Source organism: Chrysemys picta, chromosome 11, assembly GCF_011386835.1.
Source record: "Chrysemys picta bellii isolate R12L10 chromosome 11, ASM1138683v2, whole genome shotgun sequence".
Lineage (NCBI taxonomy): Eukaryota > Metazoa > Chordata > Testudines > Emydidae > Chrysemys > Chrysemys picta.
Window position 1 is genome coordinate 64,615,558 of NC_088801.1, and position 22,751 is coordinate 64,638,308.

General features: G+C 44.0%; 1 protein-coding gene across 15 annotated transcripts in view; it reads left to right on the forward strand.

Annotated features, from left to right (window-relative positions):
• Positions 1 to 22,751, forward strand: part of UNC80 (unc-80 homolog, NALCN channel complex subunit) — a 175,886-nt gene that overhangs the window by 110,503 nt on the left and 42,632 nt on the right. For 13 of the 15 annotated variants that reach the window (XM_065561073.1, XM_065561060.1, XM_065561071.1 and 10 more), the window contains 14 exons: positions 525 to 656; positions 993 to 1,136; positions 2,695 to 2,795; positions 6,086 to 6,172; positions 7,312 to 7,495; positions 8,226 to 8,320; positions 10,730 to 10,819; positions 11,086 to 11,187; positions 12,125 to 12,305; positions 13,500 to 13,768; positions 15,213 to 15,347; positions 18,678 to 18,816; positions 20,945 to 21,041; positions 22,533 to 22,703. In XM_065561073.1, coding sequence (XP_065417145.1) covers positions 525 to 656; positions 993 to 1,136; positions 2,695 to 2,795; positions 6,086 to 6,172; positions 7,312 to 7,495; positions 8,226 to 8,320; positions 10,730 to 10,819; positions 11,086 to 11,187; positions 12,125 to 12,305; positions 13,500 to 13,768; positions 15,213 to 15,347; positions 18,678 to 18,816; positions 20,945 to 21,041; positions 22,533 to 22,703 — 1,927 coding nt within the window. The remainder of the gene's footprint in view (positions 1 to 524; positions 657 to 992; positions 1,137 to 2,694; positions 2,796 to 6,085; positions 6,173 to 7,311; positions 7,496 to 8,225; positions 8,321 to 10,729; positions 10,820 to 11,085; positions 11,188 to 12,124; positions 12,306 to 13,499; positions 13,769 to 15,212; positions 15,348 to 18,677; positions 18,817 to 20,944; positions 21,042 to 22,532; positions 22,704 to 22,751) is intronic. The other 2 variants (XM_065561061.1, XM_065561070.1) reach the window with 1 other exon arrangement.

Sequence of the window (22,751 nt, forward strand, 5' to 3'; positions counted from 1 at the left end):
CTGAAAAGTTAGCCTTTGGGTTGAGGATTTTCATTGGGTCAAGCTAATGCAATAGAGAGAATTAGTTAAATGTCCTCTTTTTGCACATTGGAGCTGCACAAATATGCTGATGTGTCCTGAGCTGTGTATGCAGTGGAAAATCTGCAAACAGAATAGTGGCATCACAAGTTCACCCAGACAGTATCTAGAGGAAGGACAACAAATTGTCTAGCAATGTGATTTGTTAGGATGTAGAATAATCATCTAATGGAAGCTGTGGACCTGCATCACCTGAGTCAACTGAAACTTGACTCAGCAAAGCACTGGGTAATATATGTTAAGGAACAGGCCTGCTATAGCTCCCAGGGGATGAACGAAATGACCTAGATCATCCTTTTAGTTTCTAAATTGTGCATTTCACAAGAAGCCTGACTTTTTTTTTCCTGCTCCAATCTGGCAGCATGGTGCTTCTCTCTGGGAAGTGCCTTGAATTGTGTCAGTCAAATTTATAAACCAAAATTCACATCTCCTGTTTTCTTTGTCAGTAGAAGAAGTCACCAACTTGGCATCCCGCCGTCTCTCTGTGAGTCCCTCCTGCACCTCCAGTACTTCTCACAGGAACTATTCCTTCCGTCGTGGCTCTGTCTGGTCAGTGCGTTCAGCCATCAGTGCAGAAGGTGGGGGTTGACTTTGCATTTGTTTTTAATTCTCCTTACAGTGTATATATTCATTCTGTTGACTCACAGGTCTCATGTCTTCCTTGGTCTTAACCAAAGCTACACCTGCCTTTTGTCAGGCCTGCTTGAAAGCGCAGGAAGTTCTGAACTAGTCAGCCCCATACATTATGATACTGCTGTTCATTCCCATGTAGCTTCTCTTCAGTTCCAGTGTTTCATTGTGAATTACCGCTGAGTTGTGTCATGTGAAGCACGCCGGGTGGAGAACTGTAATTGAAAGGGATTGTACCAACAGCACATTGGCTAACTCACGCCTTTTACTCCTCTCTGCTCTAGATGAGGAGCACACTACCGAGCACACTCCAAACCACCATGTGCCACAGCCCCCGCAGGCAGTGTTCCCAGCATGCATCTGTGCAGCTGTGCTCCCCATTGTTCACTTGATGGAAGATGGAGAAGTCCGAGAGGACGGAGTAGCAGGTGCTGACCTAGATTAAACATTCATGGACTCTTAATCAGAGGTTACAAAAATCTCTAGCAGTTTGAACAATGGCTCAGATTAGTAAGAGCAGGTAGGCTGGTAGCATCAGAATCCAGTTATTAGTGGTACCCAGGCTTTTTTAAAAAGCTAGGAAATCACTCACAGAAATAAACACGTTAAAAGAACAGTTTTAAGGTTGCAAAGTCAAGTCCTCAGAATTTAGGAAATGCCAGAATCAAGGTTGCCTGTGCAACCTTAATGTGATTCTCTTGTGTGAATGCATTATGATACAGTCTGTAATTACCTGAGCACATCTTATATTTTCCACAGGACCTCTGCCTCATTCAGTGCACACAATGGATGCTGCACACTTAATGAGCAGCTATTCAGTATTTTATTTTATCCTTATTGTTCAGTGTGTGGGCCCAGGCCTTATTTACTGCACACTATTCAAACCCTGCTCTGAAGACAGAATTGTTAATTTCCTCATGGACTTTTCTGTGGCACTCATCACTACAGTACGTGAGTGCTTGACAAACATTAATGAATTTATCTTCATGTCTCAATCCTCCATACCCATCTACGACTCCTTGTCCCAGGTCCAGTCTCACCCCCACACTTGCCTCCTTAGCTCACTTATAGGTCAGAATCCCAGTCCCCTAACCCTCCCTGGCGCCATCTTTTAGTCCCCCACCCCACCTGGCTCCTCACCCCTGTGCACTTGAATCGGGCTACTTCCTCCTTTTTGTTCTCATTGCCTGGGTGCCTGCAGGAGGATCATTGAGAGCACGGGAGATGCAGTTCCCCTGTTCTCAATTCCAGTGCCCGGTGCCACACCAGCCCCTGGCTGCCAAGAGGAGCAATTGGAGAGAAATTCCTGCTCAGCCCATGCAGCCCTAGGATGGAGCATGCTACATGCAGACAAAACCTTCGGAAAATCTAGCTGCTAAATACTGAGCTTGTGCAAACTGAGCTTTTCAGAGGCTCATAATTTAGCCAAGTTTGAAAAAAAAATTATGAAGATAGCAGAAGACACATATCTGACATCAGGGTGAGGCAGCTGCCAAATGTTAAGTCCCTGCTCTAAAGCATGGACGTGTCAGAGCTTCTCAGTGAAACAGTTCATTCTCAAAAGTGACAATCATTTTTGCTTAAATGTACCAAAAATATTCAGGCTGAGGCTGACACCCAGCATGGAAAATGTCAACCCAAACAGTTAAAGTTTGGCAAAGTTGTGAACAACTGAAAAGAGGATCTTACAATGGGAAGTGTCGGGCAGTTTAACTATAGGCATCACTAGCTGTGTTGTCTCTAATTCCACTGTCCAAACACTAGCCACAAATAATACGATTTAGTGAATAACAAAAAATTCACAAAAATATTTGCAGTTTTTAATTAACTGACCATATGTAATCATGCATCTGAGTTTCACTTCTGCAGATGCGCATGGTTCTCTGGTTTGCTGGTAGACATCAAACATTTTAATATAAATATACACCTTTAAGACTTCTCCTAAAGATGAGGTTCTCACTGGTTCTTTTTTTTCCTTCTGTACAGTGAGTGCTGTGGCCCAGCAGGTCTTATGGAACTGTTTGATTGAAGATCCCTCAACGGTTCTACGGCATTTCCTGGAGAAACTCACAATAAGCAACCGACAGGTAGGTTCTCCTTTTCCCAGCATAGACATTAAAGGAGAGCTTAGCCATCACTTAATGCATGAAAATACAGGAGCGAGTAAAATCACTTAAAGGGTAAACAGTCTTTCCTATAAGATGGCTTAGAATACCGACAACCAGATCCTTGGCTGGTGTAGATCAGTGTAGGACTGATTGTCCAAGGCCCTGACTCTGTTTAGGTCTCTTAGTCATGAATCCTACTGAGCTAGGTATCCTCAGCTGGTGCAAATGAACCTAGCTTCCTCGGAGCCACTCTGTTTAACCCTCCCTGAAGTACAGGCCTGACAGTCAGCACCCTGTTTGCAGTGTTGTAGCCATGTGGGTCCCAGGATATTAAAGAGATAAGGAAATACCTTTTATTGGATCAGCTTCCGTTGGTGAGACAAACTTTCAAGCTTACACAGATCTCTTCTTCAAGTCTGGGAACTGTACTAATCAGAATGTCACAGCTAAATACAAGGTGGAACAGATTGTTTAACATAAGTAGTTAATACATATTATTGTAATCCTTTTCTGTGCTATGTCTGGTTTAGATGGTAAACTCTATGGGGCAGGGATCTGTCACTTTTGTTGATCTGCAGAGCACCTTGCACCCCTGTAGCACTATATAAATAATAACATGGACAACACCATGCACACCAGTGACACCATATAAATAAGAACATAAGAACGGCCATATGGGGTCTGACCAATGGTCCATCTAGCCCAGAAGCCTCTCTTCCAACAGTGGCTGGTGCTAGGTGCTTCAGAAGGAATGAACAGAACAGGGCAATTTATCAAGTGATCCATCCCCTGTCATCCAATCCCAGCATCTGGCAGTCAGAAGTTTGGGAACACCCAGAGCATATGGGGTTGCATTCCTGATCATCTTGGCTAATAGCCATTGATGGACCTATCCTCCATGAACTTATCTCATTCTTTTCTAACCCAGTTATATTTTGTCCTTCACAACCTCCCATGGCAATGAGTTCCACAGCTTGATTGTGCTTTATGTAAAGAAATACTTCCTTATATTTGTTTTACACCTGCTGCTTATTAATTTCATTGAGTGACCGTTGGTTCTTGTGTTATGTCAAGGGTACATAAGACTTCCTTGTTCACTTTCTCTACACCATTCATGATTTTATAGAGCTCTTATCATATCCCCCCTTTCGTCATCTCTTTTCTAAACTGAACAGAGACTCCCCATACGAAAGCTGTTCCATATCACTAAACATTTTTATTGCCCTTCTCTGTACTTTTGCTAATTTTAATGTATCTTTTTTGTGGGATGGGGTGACCAGAACTGCACACAGTATTCAAGGTAAGGGGGTATCATGGATTTATACGGTGGTGTTATGATATTTTTTTGTCTCATTATCTATCCCTTTCCTAATGATTCCTAACGTTCTGTTCGCTTTTTGGACAGCTGCTGCACCCTGAGCAGATATCGTCAGAGAACTAATAATGATAGTAATGATGATATCACAATAGATAGCGATATCACCATCCTTATCACCTGTCACATATATATCAAAGTTGACTGCTCACACTCGCTGCATTAATGAGACAGTGAATAAAAAGAAAACAGGGAGAAAAGCAAGTCAAATCCTTTTTGCCTCTGTTTTTAATGACTGTGCACAGAGGCCTAGCTATCTTTACAGCTTCTCACTTAGGCTAGAGGGGAGACCTGGAAGTTTCCTTTGAATTCAGCCCAGTCAGCCACTGATGCTTGTTAAGCATCCAGACTTGAAAGAGTAGCTCTTTCCCCTACAGCCCTCATCACCGTTAGAAAGTTGGAATCTGCTGTGTGGCCACCAATGGCTGTTGAAAGGGGATTCTAGGTGAGGGGCGGGGGAACCTTTAAAAATACAGGTGATGTCTACACTGTAGTCAGAGGTGCAACTGCAGCATATGTAGACATACCCAAGCCAGCTCTGATCTTGCTAGCGCAGATAACAGTAGCAGTGAAGCTGCTGCAAAAGGGGCGACAGCACAGGCTAGCCACTTGAGTATATACCCAGGGTCCCAGGCAGGTTTGTACATCCTTTACTGCTGCCCGTCCTGCTGTGACTTCCCTGCTGTTGTTACCTGAGTTAGTTAGATTGTATCTGCGCATGCTGCATTCACACCTGGGATTGCAGTTTAGACATACCTATAGGGAGAGACCATTTAAAAATTAAACACTCCAAAACAGAAGAGATAAGGGACCAGATTTTCAGCTGGTGTAAATCAGCCAGTGACATCAACTATGCCAATTCACACCCGCTGAGAATTGGCCCCAGGCTTTCATAACATTTGTCCCTCTGTTTTCAGGTTTCCTTCTTCTCCAAAGTATTTTACGTACGAATTGCTGTGGAACCTTTTCAGTCTCTTCTGATCTCTCACACCATTAAAAAACAGAAGTGGCTCCAATGAAGTAAATGGAGCTGCCTAAACTAGAGTAAAGCTGGTATAAGTGAGGTTAGAATCAGTCCCATTACTTTAAAAAGCTTTTATGAAACATAACATTTAAAAATTAAGGAATATCTTAGTTATAGCTTATTGCACTAATAAATAGTAAAATTAGCAACTTAAACAATGTAAAATTCTAAAGGAACGAAGAGAGGAAAGAAATAGTTAAGTCTAAAGAGCTGGATTCTCTGGCCCACTCCACTGTCTTTTCACTGCCTAAGCATCACAAAGAGACCTTCCGTAACTTCTCTGGCACCTCTGCCAAGTGTATAGCTGGCATGGCCTGTCCCTATGCCTAGCCAACAGCCCTGGCACAGGGGCCATGCTGGAGTTAGGGAGCAGGGAAAAGGAGTGTCCAGACTGTGATGTGCTCTGTCTATCCTCAACTGGTGGATGATCCCTATGCCAAACTACACACGTTAGAACTGCCCAAAGGAGAAAACAACAGAGAATCTGGCCCAAAATGGGAACTGTATCCAAGCAGCGACAACGATCACAGTAAAGTGAATTAATTTTCATATACTCTCTGCAATACTGTCCTAGTAGCACTTTTTCATTGTAAGAACTTGAATTGCTACAGGGAAGGTGCGGCGACAGGATTGGCAGATGCCCATGGTGATATCTCTAGGTAAGAAAGTGATCCACAACATGAAACAGTGAGAACCACTGACCTAGAGAATACATTCACTATGGCCTTAGACTTGCACTTAGAATTCTAAGTTCTCTCCTAAGCATATGGTTCCATTTCATGCAGCGAGAGAGAATGAGAACGAGAAAAGAAGGAAGGAAACTGTAGGCTATTTTGTGATGGAAATTAAAAACTCTTGCTCTTCTTCCAGGATGAGTTGATGTACATGCTGAGGAAGCTCCTACTGAACATCGGAGACTTCCCTGCCCAGACGTCTCACATCCTGTTTAACTACTTGGTGAGTGGCTCCCAGTACCAGCCTACAGCCCATAAACCTAACCTTTGACTGCCCATTTCCTAAAGCACATGTGTTACAATCTAGAAGGAGAGAGTGCCCTGTGGTTTTGCCCACACAATTTATGCACATCAAACCTCCAGCTGTCAGTGTAGATCATCCGGCTCAGACAGGCTTCCATTCCCTCTCCCCCCTCCCCCCGCCATTTATTAAAGAGTGAAATAAACTGTTATCCTGTCATCCCAAACCCACAGCTACGCACAACCCTTTTGCAGAGCAATCATTGCAGTTCTGCTGGGGGAGACCATGCAACATGTGTACCCCTAAGCTGCACTGTAGGAGAGTCTGCGTGAGGGATCACGGGCCTGTTCCTGCCCGTCTTATACCAGATCCTCCTCCACTCACAATTCCTGCTTTCCTGACTTGGTCCAGGTCCCCGCTCCTCCACCCTGCCCTGACTGTGACTTTGGTTTTGCTTGACTCCTGATTCTGTCTCCAGCTCCAGTTTCTGTCTCCTGACTCCAATCACTAGGCAGGACTGCCCATGCCCTGGTCCTCATACACTGCTGCACAGATCCTCCCTTTCCTCCACTCTATAGAGATAGGGTATAAAGGACCATGGTGGCTTCTTCCCTACCCACTCGTCTGCCAGGTGCCCATCCCAGCTATTACGGCTGTTCTGGATCAGCCCCTCAGCACACATCGGTGGCATCCCATACTCACCCAGAACAGAAGGAGGTAGAAAGCTGACATTGAGCATAGTCGGACTAAGCGACATGAACTTTCAAGTATTAGGTTTGACAGGTTGAGTCTTCTCCCAATGACAAGTAACGCTACAGGAACCATCTTTTTGTTCTGTGTCTGTATAGTGCCTCGCACAGCAGGGTCCTGGTCCATGACTGGAGCTCCTAGGTGTTACGACAGTACAAACAATAAATGTTCATCACAAATGCCTCTGTCTGACTGAGCCACGTAGTTGACTTGGGTTGATGACAGACTGACTGCTCCTCAGAATAATGGAGGACTGTATTAATGATAACTCTGGGACATGGAGTTGGCTGAAGCAGGACTAATGCCAGTAAAACAATGTGATGTGTATACAAAAGCAGCTGGAGTGCCACTCTTTTGTTTGTGCCCTGCAGGTGGGATTGATCATGTACTTTGTGCGTACTCCATGTGAATGGGGCATGGACGCCATTTCAGCTACCCTGACCTTCCTGTGGGAAGTGGTGGGTTATGTAGAGGGCCTTTTCTTCAAGGATCTCAAACAGACTATGAAGAAGGAGCAGTGTGAAGTAAAACTGCTGGTGACTGCCTCAATGCCAGGTAGGAACATGTACAATCTTTAAGACCTAGCTGGGATCCTTTACCTATCTTCTATATTTGCTATTTTGCTTACTGCTCCTACACCCCTAAAATATAGAATTGCTGGTTTGAGATCCATTGGAAGAAGGTCAGTGGAAGCTCCCTCTTAATATTATCAGACATTTTTAAGCCAGTCCTCCTTGAATTTGGGCTCTGTAAAATAATTCTTGAACAGTTCATAGCCCCTTCAGAACTCTGCAGGCAAATAAACAAAAAGTGACATCAGAACAGTCTGTTCAGCGTGGAGCCATGTGCCAATCAGTCCCTGAAGGACCGCCAAGTCTGATCATTTGAAGAGTCTGCCACTCAGGGATAGCTCAACTTGAAACCCTCCAGTATAAATCATGGCAATGCCTGGGGTTAATAACCAAGAGTGTAAAGTGGTAACCCTACATCTTCATGAGCCAGACGAGATTGCTCTGTGAAAAACGGAGTTGTTGTTTTATATGTATTTCTTCCTTAGCGTAACTGTTACAGTTAAAACCAATTGTAACCCCTTAGAAAAGATAAGTTCTCCTTAAATGGGAGTATAAGTATTGCATAATGGATTCCAAATACCTAGAACTTGTGTTGGCTCCTCACAGGACGAATTTCACCCATTGGCCTTACTCTGTGAATAGTCCCATTGAAATAGCATATGAATTACATGAGAAAGGAGGAGAGAGAGAATGATAGCTCTTCTTTACTATAGGCACAAAGACCCTGGTAGTGCATGGACAGAACGAATGTGACATCCCAACCCAGTTACCAGTGCATGAGGACACACAGTTTGAAGCTCTTCTGAAGGTGGGAATGAGGTTTTTGGTAGAGCTGTTTGTTGATACATTAGCTGTCTGTGTCTGTCACATCTAAGTTTTAGAAATACAGTCTTACAAACATCCCGATTTCAGCGTGGTAGAGGAACACTGCTCTGATAAGCACTTCCATCTCAAGATGGGTGACCACTACTGTATAAATTGGGGAGTGAACTGATGTCTAATGTGGGGTACTCAGGAGTTCCCATTGCTAGCCAATGCCCCACAAGTGTAACTCTGGGGCCAACAGACTGCTGCAGATCAGATACAATTTGCTAAATAAATTAGTTATCAATTCACTGACATACTCATCCATTCATTTTGTTCTGGTGTTTGACCAGCTCTATTACCTATCCAAGTAATGAACCAGACAGCTGTTCCCACTAAGAACTCTTTGGTGGCCCAAGTAGTCCTGATTCCACCACATGATAACCAGCAGATTTGTTTTTGCCTCAGTGGAGAAATCAGCATTTCAAGAAGAAAGAGGATGGTCCAGTGGTTCAGGTGCTAGCCTTGGGACTTGGCAGATAGGGTTCAGTTCCTTGCTTTACTAAAGATTTCAAATATGATCTTGGGCAAGTCACTTAAGCCAGTGGTTCTCAACCAGAGGTAGACATACCCTAGTAGGTACGCAGAGGTTTTCCAAGTGGTATGTCAACTCATCTAGTTATTTGCCTCGTTTTACAACAGGCTACATAAAAAGCTCTAGCCAAGTCAGTACAAAGTAAAATTTCATACAGACAGTGACTTGTTTATAGTGTTCTACACACTGAAGTGTAAGTCCAATATTTATATTCCAATTGATTTATTTTATAATTATATGGTAAAAATGAGGAAGTAAGCAGTTTTTCAGTAATAGTGTGCTGTGACACTTCTGTATTTTTATGTCTGATTTTGTCAGCAAGTAGTTTTTAAGTGTGGTGAAACTTGGGGTACGCAAGACAAATCGGACTCCTGAAAGGGGTACAGTAATCTGGAAAGGTTGAGAGCCACTGACTCAGGCCATGTCTACACTTACAAGCTTACAGCGCACAGCTGTACCGATACAGCTGTGCTGCTGTAAGATTGCTTGTGTAGCTGTGTCGAGCGCTTATGCCGGCAAAACTTATATCACTATTGGGGGGAGTTTTTTCACCCTCTTGAACAACAAAAGTTTTGCCGATGTAAGTGCTATGTAGGCATAGCCTAAGGCCATGTCTACACTTGCTGCGATGTGTAGAGTACAGGGACTAGTACTATACATGTAGCTGCATACTGCAGTGAAAGGCAAGCTGCGTCTGCACATGTCATTGTGGCGGGTAGCTACAGGCTGTAGCCTATAGAGAAAGGCTCCGGCAGTGGGGAAAGGCAGCGTTGCCTTTCCCTGCTGCCAGAGCCTTTCATTGACTTTAAGGCCAGAAGGGACCATCGTGATCATTTAGTCTGATCGCCTGCACTTTGCAGGCCACAGAACCTTGCCCACCCACTCCTGCAATAGGTCCCAAACCTCTGGCTAAGTGACTGAAGTCCTCAAATCATGATTTAAAGATTTCCATTTTACAAAGAATCCACCATTTACTCTAGTTCATACCAGTAAGCGACTCGTGGCCCAGGTTGAAGAGGAAGGCAAAAAAACCCCAGGGTCTCTGCCAATCTGACCTGGGGCAAAATTCCCTCCCAACCCCAAATATTGCCATCAGTTAGATCCTGAGCATGTGGGTGAGACCCACCAGCCAGACACCTGGGGAAGAATTCTCTGTAGTAACCCAGACTTTCCCTGCAGCAGCAAACTACGCTGCTGAAAATAGCAGTGTAGACATGGGAGGCACTGCTTGGATGTGTGGGGCACTGGGGGGTCAGGCGTGTCGGGCACTCTGCTCTGCCCACCTAAGTAGTGCCTCACCATTTAGGCAGCTATTTATACCTGGGCTAGGTGGTCGTGAAGTGTCTGTTGTCTAAACGCTGCCATAAGTGTAGATATAACCTTTGTCTCTCTCTGCCTTATTTCCACGTGTTGTATCACAGCACTTCCTTACCTCGTAGGGTGTTGTGAGGATAAATACATATGTCTGTGAGATATTTGGGTCTTGTAGTAATGGAGGCAGTGATACCCATATGATGATGTAGTTATAGAGATAGAACAGGTCTGGAGGCAGAAATAATTGTTCTGTGGATAAACCAAGGTAACATCGGTCCCCAAGACTGTCAATCCAGCAGATTTTAGGAACACTGAAATGGGTGTGTGTAGATATCTAGATATACACGTTTTAAACGAAGAAAGAAAAGTGTTAAATGCAAGAACAATGTGCCAATGTCAGCAAGGCATTTGGGAATGATCCCTGTATAACTGGTTATAAAACTCTTTGTCTCTCTACAACCTACTTCATGAATAACAAGTTGGTCTTTGTTTCTTCCCCCTTAGGAGTGCTTGGAGTTTTTTAACATACCTGAAACCCAGTCTGCTCATTATTTTTTAATGGATAAACGATGGAACCTTATTCATTACAACAAGGTGAGACAAAGGCCTGGTCCAGCTGATTTTATTCTTTCTTCATCCCTTCCTGAATATTGGGAGTGGCCAGAATATAGCAAGAGGGCCATATGTGGCCAGAATTCTATCATCATTGATACAGAGCTGTGGCCTGTGGAAATTATGGGTCTTAGTGTCCCTGGAGAGAGATTGAAGTGATCCATGCCCTGTTATCCAGTCCCAGCTTCTGGCTACAGTTACAGCTGTATTTTTTAAAAATCTTGATTTGTTATTCTCTTCCATTGCAGACTTACGTCCGGGATATTTATCCTTTCCGGAGGTCAGTGTCTCCACAGCTCAACCTGGTACACATGCATCCAGAAAAGGGTCAGGAACTCATTCAGAAACAGGTATCTCACCACCACCATCTCCATTGTCCTTTCAAAGGGCTCCCCTCGTACTGTGAGGGGCGCACTTTTCCAAAGGAGCAGCTTGTGGCATGAAAGCCTCCTGGGCGTCATTTCACCAGGCATGCTGCGTGTTGAGAGACAATCAAGGCACTTAAGAAGGCAGTGTAAACTCCCTCCAACTGGATCCTTTTAGCTGTATTGTTCTGCAAATGTTCTCATACGTGTGGTTGAGTAACTCCACATACTTCAGCTTCAAAGGCAGGGATATCCACATTACCTCTTTCCAGGCACCGGCCCCCGGCCCTTTGGGAGCCTGCTCGATGACTTTCCCCCACAATTCTGCCTGTCTCTGCAATAGATGCTATCACTTGTGGTTTCTTCTCCCTCATGGGAGCGTCTCCTCTGCCCCGTACTTGCTCTGCCTCTCAGATATTCCTTCTTGGGACAGGATTCTCCTCTCCCCGTCACCTGAGGCACAACTGTAGCAATTGGCATCGATTGCCTTGCCTTACAGTGTCCCATCTGCTCCATTAGCTCTCACCACAGCCTCCAGAGGCTCTCCCATCGGGTCTTGAACCCACGTAGTGGGGCAGTGACCGTCCCATCATGTACCAGTGGAAGTATCAGCTCCTGGAAGAATCAGGTGTCATCACCCAGCCCCGGGAGGAAAGGTGAAGGCTCTGTCACTGGGCCCACCTGCCCCACCTACTAGAGTGGCCTCCAATCCATCCTGAGAGTCCCTGCTCTTCTGATAAGCCAGGATGTCTCAGTAGCACTCGGGGAGAGTTACCCCAGGGCACTTGCCTTCCACTCTTTCCACTTTGTCTTTGCACTTAGGTGACAAGGTTGATCTTTAAAAATGTCACACTCTTTTCAAACCCCTTCTGATTGGAGCGATTCTGCTGTGTGTGTGTGTGTCTCTCTCTCTCTCCACTAGGTGTTCACCCGCAAGCTGGAGGAGGTAGGACGGGTGCTGTTCCTCATATCACTGACCCAGAAAATCCCTGTGGCCCACAAACAATCCCATGTGTCTATGCTCCAAGAGGACCTTCTCCGCCTGCCTTCCTTCCCTCGGAGTGCCATTGATGCAGAATTCTCCCTCTTCAGTGATCCTCAAGGTACTGGGAAAGTACTTGGCAAAGATTTCACTGGCTCCATTTGCATATTGAACTTGGCGCCAGCAGCTTCATTCAGGCAATCTTATTACTCGCTCAGAAAGACTGAACAGCATAGAGGTTTATCTCATCTTAAAGAAAAATACCCTGCCCAGGAATATGATGTCCAGACGTTAGGACATAAATGTGACTGCAGTAAAGGTGCTGCAGTATAAAACTGTTCATTTATTAAGAGCCCACAAGAAAAGCTGCTTTCCATTGACTTCAGTGGGCTTTGGATTAGTGCCTCAGTTACAGGCACTCTATACACTTTGATTACTGACGATCACTGCTAAGGCACCTACAGCTGTGCTCACAAACTTTGTATGGAGTGTGCAAGCTCTGCATTTGTGCATGCAACATTGCACTTGGAAATTAGGTAACTGCATATCCACAGGGGAATTTATGTGTGTAGTTAAACAACTTGCATGTGCAAATGTGGGGTCTCCAGCCATGATGGGCACACTTGCAAAATTTTGCAAGAGGAATTTAGGAACTGCCCCCTTTCAGAGGTTAATCCTGTTACTCAAGTAGGTTTTCTAATCAAACTCTGGGGTGGATTAGACAGTCCCCTGCTCTGGAGGGTCCTTTTCACTGTGTGGTAAGCATTGGCAGGTCATGCAACTGGATGTCTGCTGACACTGGAGGCCTTCAGTTTCAGAAGCAGCATTGTAATTGCACATCAGCATCCAGCTGTGTGTTTCCTTCTGGGATAACCCGAAGGGTAAAAATATAGTATTTATCCACAAAGCCAACAAGCTGCCAATGGTATATGCAAGATTTGGTCTGCTTTAACTTAAAAAGACAATGAAAAATTGAATGAATTTTAAACATATAGAATAAAGATTAATAAAGCCCTGTGATAATTCATCACATTCCTCCAGTGCCCCTTTTATACTTCTCTTTTCTATTGCTTAAATGCGATTGGCCAAAATCTGTTGTCATCAGTGGAGTTGTACCACCGATTAATTTGGTTCAATACTCCTTTAAAAAGCACCTGTAGCCAAAGTGGGGATAAGTTTTGCTGGAGGAAACTATGGAGAGGCCATTGCTCAGCAGATCCCTTCCATTGATCTTTGGGAATGTTACCCAGCTGGAAATGCCTTGCTGGGCTGAGGCGATTAATTAGCTTCTATGTTGCCTGCATTGTTCTTGCAGCTGGGAAGGAACTCTTTGGCCTTGATACCCTTCAGAAAAGCCTGTGGATTAAACTCCTGGAGGAGATGTTCCTGGGCATGCCCAGTGAATTTCCCTGGGGGGACGAGATCATGCTGTTCCTAAATGTCTTCAATGGAGCCCTGATCCTGCACCCAGAGGACAGTGCCTTGCTAAGGCAGTACGCTGCCACTGTCATCAACACCGCTGTGCATTTCAACCATCTCTTCTCTCTCAGTGGGTACCAGTGGATCCTCCCCACCATGCTGCAGGTGAGTGTCTTCCTCCCACTGGTTAACACCGAAGACTAAAGAGCTGCTGTGAGTCATCATACCTAGCAAATCAGCGAGCAACACAAGCATTCTGATAAAGCAACAAGAATAAACACACTGAATACTCAGTGCTTTCCATTGTTAAGAGTGCTTTACCAGCAGTACGTACCTCACGGTACTGCTGTGAGGTACGTAATTAGCATCTCCCATTTTACAGGTGGGGAGACCAAGGTGGAAGGTTAAGGGCTTTTTGCCCAGGGTCTGTCACAGAACGAGTTGTCACTATTTGTATTGGGGATCTGCCCACACCATGCAAGATGCTGTCCAAGCGCACAGGAAAACACAGTCCCTGCCTCCAGGGCTTACAATCTAAGACTTTGATGTCACTAACTGTGAATCTACAGTGCACTTGCATGTCACACACTAACTGGCCGTGTGGACCCCACCAACCTGTTAGCCACCCAAACAACCTCCTCTGGGCTACGCTAGCCCTTAATTTGCCTTGAGGTTAGCAATAGGTGCACCCCAGTCCCAGATACCCTTTGAAGTCTTCCCTCATAGTGTTCAGCCCTTTATCCACTGAGCACTCACAATAATACCAGGAATGCAATGTACACACCAGCTTGAATGATCAGTTCTTTGTACAATACGACAGCGCTGAGATATACTTACAGTGAAAACAATAATCAATTTGTTATCAAAGATCAAGGTTTAAGAGAGAGTGAATAAGGATAATGGAAACAGAAGGGTTACATGTGATTTTTGTTCTATAACATTATTCCTAAACTTAATTTAGCAGTCTAACCTTCTGTCTCAATACGTTTCTCTCACCCCTTTTTGCAGCATTTCAACCAAGCCTGGTTGAGATCCCATTTCCATGAATATAAATACTTTGTCCATTTATTTCCTCAGGGGCAGGACAAAGGGACGTCTTTTTGTCTTCCCAAAAAAGTTCATTTTCTGCCCCCAGAGACTGAGCTTATCTCCTTGGTGTGCAGCTCAGCTACTTTGTCTGCACCCCCTGCCCAAGGCTACCCATCGGACTTCTGTGGCATAGAAGGTCTTATGTGGGCTGTCTGTAATGGGGTGAAATCCACCCTAAATGGAGGAATTTAGTGGGGTTTGTTGCCTGAGTACAGCAAGAGCAATATCAGTAGCTGTTTTTCAAGGTAACTTGTTATATCAGCAGGGAAATAGAGCGGGCAGGCAATTTAAATGGAAAAGAGGCTACTAGCTAATTATATTGTTTACAAAGCTCAGAGAAATTAACAATTGCTGAATCCCACATCTCATCAAACACCTGCAGGGCAGGATTCTGGGAGCCAGTTATGGAGGAAATGTGGAAATACTGTTTTCAAGGCCCACAATACCTTGCAGAATTCCCTGTTTTGCTGTTTTAATTGGATTGTCACTTCTGTACGCTTCCATTCCCCTTTCCCCCCAGGTGTATGCTGACTACGAAAGCAACCCACAGTTACGCCAAGCGATTGAGTTTGCCTGCCGCCAGTTCTACATTCTGCATCGCAAGCCCTTTGTTCTGCAACTGTTTGCCAGCGTGGCTCCTCTGCTGGAGTTCCCTGTGAGTAAAACCTGATCCTTCCATTCACCCTGGGGAGCATGGGTATGCAGACAGGCTTCCACAGGGGAGAAAGCAAGGGGGAAGCTGCTGGGACAAAGGAGGAGATGCATGCTTCTAATTCTCATGGAAATCAGAGCAATGTACTTGTTCCACTAATCCCTTTGGGGTCTATTAACTGTTAACCAAGGGGCAGGGCTACTCAGGGAGAACAGGGGTTTATAAAACCAGCTCCTCCGTGACCAGAGGAGCTAGCAAACAGGAGTTTAGCGAGGGAGTGTGAAATCCAGACATACCTAACATACTCTAAACTTATGCCAATAAACACCTGCCCTCCCAACAAGCAGAGTGGGGGCTATCCTGTTCATATCACTGAATGCAACATTTAGGATTACCTGCCCTATGGGTAGGTGACATATGTGTGCATTTGGTGCAAAGACCGAGTATTGGCTCTGGAGACCAGAGTGGCTGAACTGTAGGAGCTAAGGGAGACAGAGAGGTACATAGATGAGACTTTCCAGCACACACTAGAATGGTCTCACCCCCAGTCTGACAGCCTCTGTGCTACTGAGAAGGATGGAAGTCTCAGGGAAGGAAAACATCCAACTGGAGCAGAGGAAAATGATCCCATAGTTGGAACCCTCCTTCCAGATGATGTCATGGTATCCTCTTGCATTGAGGATACCTCTGAGGGAGAGAACCCCTGTCATTAGGAAGAGACAGGTAGTAATGGGGGATTCGATCATTAGAAATATAGATAGTTGGGTTTGCAATGACTGGGAGAACTGCATAGTGAATTGCCTGCAGGGAAAGGTAGGAGAGAAGTTCCAGAAGCCAAATTTAGGCTGCTAGGTAAGAGATTAAAGTCCAGAACCTCCATGATAGCATTCTCTGAAGAGCTTCCACTTCCATACACAGGGCCAGCTAGACAGGCAGAACTCCAGGGCCTCAATGTGTGGATGAGAGGATGGTGTAGGCAGGAAAGCTTTTGGTTTATTAGGAACTGAGGAAACTTTTGGGAAAGGAGGAGCCTATACAAGAAGGATGGGCTCCACCTAAACCAAAAGAGAACCAGACGGCTGGCATGTAAAATTAAAAAGGGCATAGAGGAGTTTTTAAACTAAGGGCTGGGGGAAAGCTAACAAGTGTGGAGGAACACACGGTTTGGACAGAGACATCCCATAGGGAAGGCTTTGTTAGCAGGGATTCTCTATATCGGGGTAGGCAACCTATGGCACGCGTGCCAAAGGCGGCACGCGATCTGATTTTCAATGGCACTCACACTGCCCGGGTCCTGACCACTGGTCTGGGGGGCTCTGCATTTTAATCTAATTTTAATTGAAGCTTCTTAACATGTTAATAACCTTATTTACTTTACATACAACAATAGTTTAGTTCTATATTATAGACTTATAGAAAGAGACTTTCTAAAAACATTAAAATGTATGACTGGCACGCAAAACCTTCAGTTAGAGTGAATAAATGAAGACTCAGCACACCACTTCTGAAAGGTTGTCGACCCCTGCTCTATATCCTAGTAAAGAGGAGAGGATAGATGTTGATAAAGCCCAGATAGGAACTGAAGAGAAACAGTGAAATGAAAGAGTTGCATTCAATTACATCACTTGAAGGCAGACAACTAAAAAGTAACAAATTTTAAAAGTGCTAGAAGTCTAAATACTAAGATGAATGAACTTAAGTGCCTGGTATTAACTAAGGATAATGATATAACAGGCATCACAGAAACTTTGTGGAATAATGACAATCAATGGGACACTGTAATACTAGGGTATAAAATATATAGGAATGACAGAATAGGTCATGCTGGTGTAGGGATGGCACTATATATGATAGAAAGCATAGAGTCAAATATAGTCAAAATCTTAAATGATGAGGAAAGGTCCTCTCATGGATCAGTAACTGGTTGAAAGGCAGGATACAAAGGGTAGGAATAAATGATCGATTTTCAGACTGGAGAGAGGTGAATAGCAGTGTCCCCCAGGGGTCTCTACTGGGACCAGTGCTGTTCAACATATTAATAAATGATCTGGAAAAAGGGGTAAACAATGGGGTGTCAAAGTTTGCAGATGTAATTACAAAATTACTCAAGACAGTTAAATCTAAAGCAGACTGTGAAGAGTTACAAAGGGTCCATCAATGGCTATTAGCCAGGATAGTAAGGGATGCAACCCCATGATTTGGGTGTCCCTAAGCCTGTAACTGCCAGATGCTGGGACTGGACGACAGGGGGTGGATCACTTGAAGATTACCTGTTCTGTTCATTCCCTCTGGGGCACCTGGCATTGGCCACTGTCAGAAGACAGGATATTGGGCTAGATGGATCATTGGTCTAACCCAGTATGGCCGTTCTTATGTAGTTATTATAATCAATTCTCCTGCTCCCCTTATTCCGCCCCACCAACAGTTTTGTGCATTGGCTAGGTGCATTATTTTTTATTTCACCTTCTGAAGCATCTGACATTGGGCATTGTTGACAGCAGGGCCCATGATCTGATCCAGTATGGTAAATTCAGTCATATTTTATATTAAATTCCTATTTTAAATGGTTTATAAAGCGTTAATAAATGATTAATAGCTGTTGTAAGCATGAGACAGACATGATATATGGTTATAAGCAACCTATTCACCAGTTGGACTCTAGCAATTGATTAACCGTTTATTAACCTTTTATAAGCTATTTATAAATGGAACCTTAATATAAAGTGTGACCATCACTTCTATAATCTTATGTTGAAAAAGAAACAAGGAGCTTAAATTACAGCAAGGGAGATTTAGGTTAGACATTATGAAAAACTTCCTAACTGTAAGGGCAGTTAAGTACTGGAACAAGTCATCTACGGCGGTTGTGGAATCTCTGTCATTGGAGGTTTTTTAATAACAGGTTAGACAAACACCTGTCAGAGATGGTCTAGATAATACTTAGTCCTACCTCGGTATATGAGAGTGAACTAGATAACTCATCAAAGTCCCTTCCAATCCTATGATTCTATGATTGATTGTGAATATAAAGGTCCAGAGGGAGTTAGGGACCTTGAGTATCTGTGATACAGTGCCATTACTTCAGAGGACAGCACTTGAATGAACCCTTTGGAAGTAAAGCTATACAATTTCCAGACCACGTTACTGCTCTGGCCTTTGTTTGCAGAGTCAAACAGCGCACATATTGTTTTATATGATTACTCTCCTGAACTAAACTTGTAAACTCTATGAACTCGTGATTAAAACTGAACTGTTTCTGTCTGCAAATGAAGACACATGGGATGCAAATAAAATAATAAAAAAATCAATAATAAATGGGTGTCATTTAAACAGGATGCTACAAACAATGGACCCAGCAAAGGAGTGTCAGCTCAGTGCCTGTTTGACCTGCTGCAGTCCCTAGAGGGAGATACACCTGACATTTTGGACATCCTAGAGCTGGTGAAAGCAGAAAAGCCTCTCAAATCATTAGGTAATAGCAAATCTTCCTTTTGTTATCCCCTGTATTCAAGAGACATGATTATTTATTTAGTATCTAATATGTTGACCCAGTAACATTTGCTTTAGGCTTTTTGTTTTTGAGCAGCAGTACCAGCTTCTTACATTTTACCCAACTGTGAGGGTTAGGTTTATCCCAATCGTCCATTAGGTATTTCCATAAAGGGTTATTTATTTAATTGAAAAACATTTTCTGTTGTGCTGAGAGAGCAAGTTTGAGACCAGCCACTGGCATTTTGAATTTTCTCAATGGGGAGTGAAGAACAAAGATCCCAAATAGGCTGCATCATGCAGACAAAATCAATGCAGCCTCCTACTCTGCTCCATGCTGGCAAGAAACAAAGCCATCAGATCCCCAGGATGGACTATGACTGGCAAGTGATGGACACCAATCAGCAATTCTCTGGTGTTCTGCTCGGGGGTTTTGGGTCTGGCCCATCTCTAAAGACAATAATTGGGGCTATTCAGAAACATGAAGGATCCTCCCTTCCTTCAGCAGTAGAAGCAATGGGATGCTACATTTAGCAATGCAGCTGCTTTGCTGTTTGTGGAGAAATAATGTTTGCTGCTACTGTATGGACCTTTCAGCTGTTTCCAGGCTGTTAGATTCACCTTATACACAAGCTGTTCATTACTGGTATTCCAGTAATGTGGGGTTCAAGGAACCATGAAGCCCTCTCGGATTTACAGGAAAGTTTGGTTATGTTCTGGGATTTTGCAGTATTGTACAGCAGTACCACTAATTATCATATGAAATAATTAAGGGGTGCTGATATGGTCTTGCTTTTTCAGGAGCAAATTGCACAATACAGCATCTCTCAACTCGTTAAGTTTTAAAAAGAACAGGAGTACTTGTGGCACCTTAGAGACTAACAAATTTATTAGAGCATAAGCTTTCGTGGGGTACAGCTCACTTCTTCGGCTGTAGCCCACGAAAGCTTACGCTCTAATAAATGTGTTAGTCTCTACGGTGCCACAAGGACTCCTGTTGTTTTTGCGGATACAGACTAACATGGCTGCTACTCTGAAACCTAAGTTTTAAAAGAAATTTAGACCAGAAAAGCTCTTTAATTCTCCTTGGTTGGATTTTCAAAGGTGCCTAAGGGAATTGGGCACCTTATTCCCTTAGGAGCCTTTGAAAATCAGATTTATTGTTTAAAGTGAGAATATAAGGCAAAAAATTCAAACTTAGTTGCCCAATTCAGACACCTCTGACCACATTTTCAGTTGCTCAACACCCACAACTGGAATTTGATTTTCAAAAGAGCTCAGAAACCTAAATGAGTGGTCAGATTTTCAGAAGGGGGCATTGTGTGCTGAACTTGTTTGAAAATCTGCCTATCAGTGCCATAAAGGGAGTCCCAGGGTACTTGAGCACTTGTGAAAATCTGGCCTTCATATAGGTGCCTTAATGAAAGTTGAATTCTTGAAAATGCTGACCCATAAGGCCCAAATATTCAATAGTGACCAGTAATTTTGGTTGTCTTTATTTTTGGGTGTCCAACTTGGGACATTCTAAGAGAATTTCAGAAAGTGCTGAGCATGCACATTGTGAAAATCTGGACTCTTTGCAGTATCTCACGTTGGGAACCTAAAAATTGAGGCACTGAATGATAACATTTTCAAAAGCACCTAAGTCCCATTTTCAAAAGTGACCTGAACACTTAGGAGTCTAAGTCATTGGCTTTCAATGAGATTCAAGCTCCTAAGTGCTTGAGTCACTTTTGAAAATGGGACTTAAGTGCTTTTGAAAAAAAATTATCTACAATTGCTAGCTGCTTTTGAAAATGTTGGCCGCAAATCCATATGTAGGCACCTAAATAAAAGTGACCTGATTTTCAGGGGGTGAAACAAATCCCACGCGGTCAATGTCACATTTGATGTCAATTTTTAGTAAAATGGCAATTAGCTGAGAAACAAAACTTGTCATTCAACCTTTATTTTCATGTGCAACTCAGAGTATGTTGACAGTGGGTGAAATTCAAAATAGGGCCTAAGTGGTGTGTAGGCCTTATGCTCGCCGTTTGAGTGAATTCCACCTGCTTCCATTTCCATTTATACAATTTTCATAAGTACTTCCTATGTTATTCTCATCCCCTCAGATTTCTGCTATGGGAATGAGGATCTGACCTTTTCTATCAGTGAAGCCATCAAGCTGTGTGTAACTGTGGTGGCATATGCTCCTGAATCATTTAGAAGGTAACATCTCTTTGGTTTCTGTCTTAGTTTATGCATGCTTGGAAAGGGAAAAGAATAGCTTGGCGCATGAGGGATAAAACACAGTTCAGTAAAAGTGGAGGAGGTAAAGAGGATTCCAAGCATGGCTGCTTTTGGGTTTTTAGAAGAAGGTGTTGTCTGTTCACAATCTTCTTCTGCTTTAAAAAAAATACAGATGAGTTTAGAGTTGGTGAAAGGTGCTGTATTTGTAATGTTTGCTAGTAAAAAGTTTTGGAATTTAAATAAAACCTGTGTGTAATCAGCACAGCTCTGGCAATTACCCAGATTAAAACTGGCTGTTAAATCATTATAGCCCTATTCTTGCAAGAAAACTTTAATAAATACAAGCAGGCAAGACCTTGTTTTTGTATCTCATTTGAAAGAAAGCACCTCCAGCAGCAAGCACTGTCCCTCCCCTAACACCTTGCTGGGGCATTGGTACAGAAATGATTTGGGAGTGGGAGTCAGGAGACCTGGGTTGTCCCTGACTGCCACCGACATGATGTGTGATCTTGGGCAGGTCACCTAGCCTTTCTATGCCTCGCTTTACCATCAGTAACATAGGCATGATGATAGGAAACTCAGCTGTGTTCAGTCATCCTGGGCGCCTGGAACACACCCAAGCCCTCGAGCATCTGCTGCTGTCTGACCACTTTCATTGGTTAAGGAGGGCATCTGTATGGGGAAGATGTTTTGTGGTTATGGTCCTGGATGTCTGCTTTGGGACGCTAAATCATAGAGACCCCGAGGAGTTCTCAATCCATAGGCGCCTTTCATAGAGCACAGCTCCCAAGCTGCCAACAGCCATATGGCTAGAGCCCCGGGCAGCGTGATGGACAGAGCAGCACTAGAAAGGCAGTCACTGTAACCATTGGTCTATAGCCATGGAAAAGTTGGGGACCACTGTCTGGTTTAGGATCTCTGTGGTCTTGGAGCACATGGAGGGGGAACGTGAGGGAAGGAGCAGAGAGCCAGAGAGAAGAGGCAGACAAACACAGAGGGGAGGAGAATTGTGGAAACAGAGGGAGGCAGGTATGGAGGGGAACCTGAGAGAAAAGGAATCTTTGGGAGGGAAAATGAATGTGTTGGAATGAAAGAATGCATATGAACCAGATATACAAATTAGGGCATTACACAATTGCATGGCATCTCTGGACCTATATTTGAACAGGCATAACTCAACCACCTTTGTAAATGGCTATGAGATCCTCAGACTAAAGGTGCTGTCTTGATACAAAGTAATTGTATTATATTCATTTCCTGCACCACCTGGATTTCCTTCAGCAGGGTCTCCCATCCAAGTACTTCTCAGGCCCAGCCCTGTTTAGCTAGTGAGATATCGTGAAATCACAGCCTGAGGTGAGATCCAGTGCCCCTTGGGTTACCTTTGGACTCTCAAACCTCTGCCGGAAGTGAATTTCACTCTGCAGCACACTCCTCTCTAGCTAGGTTGAGTGGTTTCTATTGTTCCAGCCTCCAGATGCTGATGGTCCTGGAAGCACTGGTTCCCTGTTACCTGCAGAAACTGAAGAGGCAGACCTCACAAGTGGAGACGGTGCAAGCTGCTCGCGAGGAGATTGCTGCTACTGCTGCTCTTGCCACTTCCCTGCAGGCCCTCTTGTATAGCGTGGAAGTTCTCACCAGGTAACTCCTGTGGCAGTCAGACTACAGACTGCAGTTTGTAACTCGCTG